The 8,415-nt window shown below is 42.4% G+C and overlaps 1 protein-coding gene across 1 annotated transcript; it reads left to right on the top strand.

The window, feature by feature from the left end:
• Positions 1-1,897: 1,897 nt before the first annotated feature.
• Positions 1,898-8,200, top strand: krcp (kelch repeat-containing protein). Its single transcript, XM_078276636.1, has 15 exons — positions 1,898-2,133; positions 2,474-2,635; positions 2,729-2,810; positions 3,133-3,186; positions 3,646-3,877; positions 4,084-4,103; positions 4,303-4,534; positions 4,739-4,837; positions 5,451-5,582; positions 5,706-5,893; positions 5,975-6,171; positions 6,290-6,384; positions 6,502-6,556; positions 6,702-6,799; positions 7,080-8,200. Exons 1-15 carry the CDS (start codon positions 2,072-2,074, stop codon positions 7,316-7,318), a joined length of 1,947 nt encoding a protein of 648 aa, XP_078132762.1. The 5' UTR covers positions 1,898-2,071; the 3' UTR covers positions 7,319-8,200.
• Positions 8,201-8,415: the final 215 nt, after the last annotated feature.

Genomic DNA, 8,415 nt, shown 5'->3' with positions numbered 1-8,415 from the left:
ATAGCACTTGAGGAAGTATAAGCCTTCACTTGCTTAGGCAGTGTCATTGATGCTTCAGAGCCAGAATTGGCAAGGCAAAGGCTTCATTCATCCAGCTGAAGAACATTTGGAGCTCCAAAGAAATCAGCCAACGGACTAAGCTTAGACTCTACAGATCTACCATTAAACCTATACTGTACTACTCTTGGGATCAGAGATGTGGAGGACAACCAAGAACGTGACATACATGACGAAAGTACAAACCTTCATCCACGGCGGCCTGATGCTTATCTTGAGCATCCCCTGGCCAGTTAGCATCAGCAACAATGATCTCTGGCAGAGAATGGGCCAACAACCGGTGGAAGAAGAGATCCAGAGAAGAAGATTGGGATGAATTGGCCAAACACTCCGGAATACCAAATAGAAGCACCAGGCAGGCTCTTAGATAGTACCCCAAAGGCACAAGATGGAGAAACCGGCCCAAGAACACCTGGCGAAGGGACCTCGAGACAGACATCAAGCAGAGCGGGCTGACAAGGTGTCTTGTCTTAGCTAGAAAGGAAAGTCTGGTACAGATGATTCTGAAGAGCTGTGGTCAACCGCCTATGCTACATGAATGAATGATGATTGTATTTGTATAGAAATAGCCTACATCACAGTTGTTTGTGATTGGTTTTTAATAAATTGCATAGACCTACTTGTTCCACACGTTTAGTTGTCTGAAGAGAGAGCGACAGAGACGAGCAGAGACAGACACACACACAGACACACAGAGTTAAAACGGGTACAGCAACAACAACCACAAAAAACATTTATTTAGGACGTTAATCGGCTGATTGATGGGCAATGGCGGAGGTAAAAGCTTGTGTCACACCAATACATTTTGAAAGGGCAACAGCCAATGGGGAAACACCAACACTCACTCCGACCAATGGTTTAATTTCATCACTCACTCTGTGAAGAGTTTTGAGTTTATAGGGTTGGTCCTTGCATTCTGCAGGTCCAGACAAATATCTGACTACAATTAAGGTGGAAAGCTGAGCACTGACTGTAGCCAGCCACAGGCTACGGCCACACTACAAGTGGGCATGTACTTTGCTGCAGCTACAGCCATTTCTTTAGTTTAGTTGATGCTATTGCTGTGGCTGGCAGTATTGATTGGTGTGGCAGCTGGCTGTAGCTATATGACCACAGTTTACAGTTCAAATAAACTACATCCTAACTAGCAACAATACTGAAATACTTATACATTAATACATGAATACTAATCTAATAATTTATTTTCGTATACTGGATAATAGTATAATATTTTGAAAGGGAGCATTCTGCATAATGCTTTACGTACATTTGGCTGATAATACTTGGCTGATTCATTTTTGAATACAGAACTTTAAATTGTAACAAAGTATCTTTACATTGGGATATTTGTATTTTTACTTAGGCCTAAGTAAATAATCTGAGGCTACACATGTACAATGAGATTAAAAGCAACTCCTTTTCCAGTGCCAACAGCTACGTAAAATAAATATAACAGATAATATAAATAATATAAATATTAAGACGAAACAAGGAAATACACAGATATATAATTAAAAAAAAAAGAATAGATTAAACATAAAATAAACATTAATAAACATAATAAAAGAATAATAAAGCAGTGCAGTTAGTATGAATACATAGGGTTTAAAAAGTGGTGACATGCTCTTGAATGCAGCTTTTGTTACGTCTGGCAGCGGTGCTGAATGCAGGTCTTTGATTGGCTTAAGGCTTGTGAGTTGCAGTTTGTTGCAGCCTGAAGTGTGTTCGATATCGTATCAGCTTGTACTGCATGGGCGGAGCTCTGGTTCTCTTCTATATTATATAGCGCAGACTCCACCCGTACAGATATTCTCAACAACAAAACACGCGCTCATACTCTTACCAAGAACTCGCGCGGAGTTTAGATATTGTACACATATCTGTGGCGGGAGATGTCGTACAGAGGGAGATAGACAAGATATCGTTGTTTTGATATTTAAAATAATGTCAAAATAAAATACGATAGCAGAAAGAGTTGTGACAATAAACGGCTTTGCTGGAAGACAACACAAAGATGGAAGATTTCGGAATATATGCGGTTTTCGGAGTAAACTGTCCGCCTCAAAGGCTGCTGAGGTAACGTTAACGTTACGATTAACGATTACTTTAAACAGTAGCGTTAACGTTAATAAGTTTATTACCATGGCACATTATTTCTGTGAGCTTTAACGTTAATGTATCTGAACCGCAGCTCGAGTGCTGTTAAATAACGTTACGGGTTTTGTAGGCAGTTGTCACCAGCCCGTGTTGTAAACCTTTAGCTAGCTATCTGTTGCTCCCATTGGCGCCTCTTCAAATCAGCAATGTTAAGAGAAGGATAACGTTCTTACCTACTTTTCCTGCTCTAGCCTAGTAATTCTGGATAGCAAGAGAGACCAATATTCCCTTATTTCTTTGTTTTTTTTCTCCATGTCAGTGCTGAAGGTTCGTGTAGGGTGTCTGTTGCAGTTCCCCCGAGTGTCCGCCAGGTGGTGCTGTTCAGCAGCGGGCCGTGGGGGGAGCGGATCTGCGTCAACGCTGAGCTCAACGATGCTGACCGGTTCCCCATCACTATTGGAAAACTGACTCCATATAACAAGTATAGTAAAAGCAAATACCGTCTCCCACTGTCACCAAATCTGAATCTAAATGATTTATCGAGTAACCAACCCGGACATCTTGTGTCCTGCAGGTGCCTGTCATGGGAGCAGTGGGAAGAGGAGACCTGGACGGACAGCGTCACACTGAATGTCACTCTGGAAGGAGGAAACCTGGTAAATATTGAGTAAACTATAAGATTCGGGACTAAATGGCGTACTGGGAGTCGCCAAACAAACAGCTATAAGAAGTGGTTATTTAGTTTCATGCTAATACCCAAGCCACATGAGTATAAGTATGGAAATATAACATAGTATTCCTTTGGCAATCAGGCAATATATCCTTTATAGTGTCTAATCAAAGCGGTTTGGGGGTAAAATGACATTATTTATGTATCATGGTAGACAAATTTGTGTCTTGACTATAAATAAAATCAAATCTGTAAGTGTGTTCCTACACAAGGATTCAGTTATGGATAATTGTGTTTTTTTCCGTCAGGTAAAAGCAGATTGGTCAGAGACACTCCTGTCTGTAAAGGAATACACACCAAAGGTAATCTGTGTGAATTATATACTTTATAATACTAGTATCAGAAATCTGCCATTTAGACAGCAAAAATCCCATATCAAGAGCTGATAATTGTCCTGATGTCAAATCCATGACTTCCCCTAACTGTGTACCAAATTCAGTAAAAAAAAATCATCTTTAATGCTACATGAGATAAAAGAGTTTTACGGATGGAATGCAAACAAAAAGTTGTCTTAATGCCTGTGTGTGCATTTTCTATAGATAGTTGTACCAAATCAGACAGTCGTATTTTAAAGATCTAATTATTATACTTAACACTTGTCAATACAACTTTTGTAAATGTTTACTTTTGTATTTTTTTCCTACATTTGGCACAATGCCTCTTACAGCTTGCCTCTCTTTTCCAGTTTACTCTTGGAATCATATTTTAAACAATAACGTTTTGCTAAATAATAAATGACACCCGATTGTTGACCGTCCCAGGACACTGTGGCTCCCCTCGCAGCCCGGGAGCACAACGGCAAGAGGAAGAGAGAGCGAGTGTCGGAGGAAGACGGGGACGAGAATAAGATGACGACGAGTGGGGAACAGGAGAATGTGTGTCCAAATGGCACTGTGGAGAAGACCACACCTGTGCGAAAGGCCACAGGTCAAACCAAGGGGGGCCAGAAGCTGTTCAGTAGTGGAGCAGATGCAGCAAAGGTGAAGGGAACAGGTGAGATAGATAGCATACTGTGGAAGGAGAACTTGATATTGTTGTTGATAATTGTCCTGATGTCAAATCCATGACTTCCCCATAACTGTGTACCAAATTCAGTAAAAAAAAATCATCTTTAATGCTACATGAGATAAAAGAGTTTTACGGATGGAATGCAAACAAAAAGTTGTCTTAATGCCTGTGTGTGCATTTTCTATAGATAGTTGTACCAAATCAGACAGTCGTATTTTAAAGATCTAATTATTATACTTAACACTTGTCAATACAACTTTTGTAAATGTTTACTTTTGTATTTTTTTTCCTACATTTGGCACAATGCCTCTTACAGCTTGCCTCTCTTTTCCAGTTTACTCTTGGAATCATATTTTAAACAATAACGTTTTGCTAAATAATAAATGACACCCGATTGTTGACCGTCCCAGGACACTGTGGCTCCCCTCGCAGCCCGGGAGCACAACGGCAAGAGGAAGAGAGAGCGAGTGTCGGAGGAAGACGGGGACGAGAATAAGATGACGACGAGTGGGGAACAGGAGAATGTGTGTCCAAATGGCACTGTGGAGAAGACCACACCTGTGCGAAAGGCCACAGGTCAAACCAAGGGGGGCCAGAAGCTGTTCAGTAGTGGAGCAGATGCAGCAAAGGTGAAGGGAACAGGTGAGATAGATAGCATACTGTGGAAGGAGAAGTTGATATTGTTGTTGATAATTGTCCTGATGTCAAATCCATGACTTCCCATAACTGTGTACCAATTCAGTAAAAAAAATCCTCTTTATACTGTACATGGTGTGGAGGAGTAAAGCATTTCCTTGTGTGCTCTTTCTTCTATCACATCTCCTTCACTTCATCTACGTTCCGCAGTCAATGGAGCAGGACAGGTGCAGGGGATTGTGGGAAGAACGACTCCTCAGAGTGCAGCCAGGACAAAGAGTAAGCAGGCCAAGACTCCCACACAGACCGGTGAGTTTGTGCATACAATCCATTTTTAGTTTTATTTCTATCTTTGCTTCTTGTAGTATCTATTCACCTTTTTAGTACATTGATGCACATTGTCCACCTGAGGTCACAGGAATATGTTTTCTGTATACAGAAACTTGGACAGGCCATGGTGCACCCAGGTATTTGTATGTTACAACAACCTGGGCACTGTCGGAAAATACCCTTATTCCCCTATTTGGCAACAGTTGGACACAAAGCTCAATTTCACTCTCATATTTGTCTTTCATATATGAAACTGGAACTAGGTGACACTAAGCTTAACATAAAGACCCGGAACAGGGGGATACAGTTAGCATGGCTGTGCCCTCTCAGCACCTCTTAATATCTATAATGCTTAATTGAGGCCTTCAGTCTTCACTATGGGCATATAAAGCCTTGTTGGGCAGAATCAGTGGATAAAGTCAACACCTTGACTTGGATCTGGTGTGAACTTGTGGTTAGAGGTCTCTGAAACATTTAAACTTTATTTGATGTTGGCCTGTGTTGACATTTCGACGTCTATCCTGAGGTTGTGCGTGTGAGATGTTAGTGAGACTTCAACTCGTGTAATAACAAATCTCTGGTTGTCCTGCAGCCCCATTGGTCAGCCCGTCAGGTCGCTGGGGTCAGACTCTGTGTCCCATCGATGCTCTGACAGCTATTCTGATTGGAGGCCAGGGATCCAGGATGCAGTTCTGCAAAGATCCCATGTGGAAGCTCTGCACAGGTCTGTCAGTCATAAACAAGAAACATTTTCTCTGTTTCATATAAGGCACCAGTGAGAAATGTGTTAAAGGGGCTTTTAATATTGGTGGATCCACTTCAGAGTGTTCTCATCTGTGTCCAACAGAGGACATGTCCTGGGTTGCAGCGGAGACTCTGGCAGAGGGTCCAACACCCGAGGCCAGGATCGGCCACACAGCTGTCTACGACCCGGACTCACAGCGGATCTTTGTGTTTGGAGGCTCTAAGAACAAGAAGTGGTTCAACGACGTTCACATCCTGGACACACAGAGCTGGAAGTGGACCATGGTGGAGGTGTGTGTTCTCTTCCCCCCCAATACCATTTTTGCTGCTTGTGCTCTTTCTTCATGTCCCCCCTTCTCTCGTCTCCTCCAGGCTCAAGGCAAGGTCCCCCCTCTGGCCTACCACAGCTGCAGTATGTTTCGGGGCGAGCTGTTTGTGCTCGGAGGAGTGTTTCCGTGTCCAAACCCAGAGCCAGACGGCTGCAGTGACTCGCTGTATATCTTCGATCCCCACCTCTCCATCTGGTACCAGCCTATTGTAACTGGCGACAAGCCATCCCCCCGCTCAGGGTAAGATGGTTTGATCCAAATGTCATCTCAGCACGTCTGGCTGGCAGTCCTTTTCTCACACACATTGAATCACTTCATTTTCTCCCTGTCTTATCCTCCCTCTTTGTTTCACTTCCAGCCACTCTGCGTGTGTGATGCAGGAGAGGAAGATCTATGTATTTGGTGGATGGGACACTCCTGTCTGCTACAATGACATGTACATGTTGGACCTCGGTAAGCCACACACCAACTGTACACACACACACACACACCCACACAAGGCACATATATCTGGATAGAGGTGTAAAATACACTGCATGCATTATTAAAATAAAATAATGTGTTTCTTAGGTCTGATGGAGTTTTCTGCTGTGAAAACAACTGGGAAAGCCCCCTCTCCACGAAGGTACACAACTAAACACCCAAACACACCCAGCTTAAACTGGTCTGGATATTGTACCTCAGTACTTTGCAGCGCTTTTCTGTGTTATTTAGTGTGTGTGTGTGTGTGTGTGTGTGTGTGTGTGTGTGTGTGTGTGTGTGTGTTACAGCTGGCATGGCAGTGCTGTGCTCTCAGATACAAAGTTCTTGATCCACGGAGGTTACAACGGAAACAACGCTCTCAGTGACACCTTCATCTTTGATATAGGTTAGAGGCAGCTCACCATTACACACACACACTTACATACAACGTACAACTCGGGGGGGAGCCTTGTTGACCCTTAGAAGCATTGGTTAACATAAATATATTAAGTACATCCAAGAGTTGTCTCTTGTTTTAAGCAAAAGACAGTCCAGAATGTCTCATTTTCTGCCGATTGTCTTATCAATTAATCAGCCATTGCAGCTCTAATTACAACAAAGTATGACATTATTATACCTTTTACAGTATTAAACTCATCCCTTTTGTCTTTGTTTCATTGGCTCAGACACCAACAGCTGGACGGAGGTGACGCTCCCTCAGCTCTCCGTCCCCAGGGCGGGGCACTCCATCATCACCATGGAGACAGACGGCCACCGCCGTTTCTCAGCGGAGGATGAAGACGTGGATATGGACGCAGGCTCCGTCAGCAGACGCCTGCTGGTGTTCGGAGGTGGAGACAACGAGGGCAACTTCTACTCCGACCTGACGACTGTCGCCGTGGAGGATCTGCTCGCTGCTATTTAAAGAGAGCGAGTCAGAGGTGAAGCCTCACTCCCTGACTGCTTGTGAAGCCATTTTAACACCCCCACAGATCCTTTATTATTTATATTCCTACAGTTTGTCTTTGTTTCCTTTTTGTTGTGTGAGCCCTCTCTTTCTTTTATGTTTTTTTTAAAAGGTTTTAAAGATGTTGGAATTGGAAAGTGTACAGTTTAGGCATTTCTTGAACACAGATCTGAAAAGTTAAGCTTTGTTCCCATGTAGTGCACAACAGGAATATGAGAGCTACTTTTTTAACGAATGAATTAGTCTTGCATTACCAGATCTATCTCCATAGCACTGTGTCAGTGCTTGAGTATGGTCCGGCTGCACGAGTTAACATTCTATAAATGGGGGAAAAACACTCTTGACCTGTTTATTTGTTTAAACCAATCGCCTTAGGCAGTGCTAATCACCAGATACAGCGACAGTGCCCTTGCAAAATAGATAGCGGAAGGGGAGGAGAATGCCTGACATGCCTGGATGGTTAGACCTGAAACTGTACAGCCGGTAAGCCAGGCGGAGCAATGATGTTGGTTTAAACAAACATTTAAAAAATAATATGGACATGAATCAAATGTTTTATGTACATAGTTTAAAGCTTTTCAACTTGTTCCTCAGGTCAAATGTATATTTTTGTTTCTGATACATTTAACGGTGTCATTTTTTTTTTTTTTTTTTACTAATGAATAATTGGGGCTTTTAGAAGCCTTGATATGTGGAATATGTTTCCTCTGGATAGCTGCACGTGCATTAACTCTGTCAGGCTCAAAAACATATCATTTCCAAAATCTCACTTCATGTTCCTGTGCATTTGCACTTGGCTTCTTTCTTTACCTAATAATAAACATTTGATTTTACACTGTATTTTAAGCATACTCTTCCTTTTTAAGTTGACATGTGCAGAGATGTAGACAGTTAAACCCAACTTCAACAAGCTTTTCCATTTGCAGAATAGTGAACCCACCGTTTTAGTCTGACATAAGACTTTATACCAAGTAGTGTCCAAATGATGTCATTTAAATGAGGTTTGACACCTTAAACAAAAAAAGGTCCATTAATAACGTTCCTGTTAGCCCGGC

Source organism: Sander vitreus, chromosome 19, assembly GCF_031162955.1.
Source record: "Sander vitreus isolate 19-12246 chromosome 19, sanVit1, whole genome shotgun sequence".
NCBI lineage: Eukaryota > Metazoa > Chordata > Actinopteri > Perciformes > Percidae > Sander > Sander vitreus.
The sequence above is the reverse complement of the archived record's forward strand: the minus strand, read 5'-3'. Positions and strand labels throughout refer to the sequence as shown.

What these genes read in the sequence shown, in the direction of transcription:
- krcp (XM_078276636.1), top strand. Translation starts at nt 2,072, where the DNA reads ATGGAAGATTTCGGAATATATGCGGTTTTCGGAGTAAACTGTCCGCCT. An exon ending in AGCAAAGGTGAAGGGAACAG is followed by an intron (nt 4,535 to 4,738) that starts GTGAGATAGATA and finishes TACGTTCCGCAG; the next exon opens with TCAATGGAGCAGGACAGGTG. An exon ending in AAAGCCCCCTCTCCACGAAG is followed by an intron (nt 6,557 to 6,701) that starts GTACACAACTAA and finishes TGTGTGTTACAG; the next exon opens with CTGGCATGGCAGTGCTGTGC.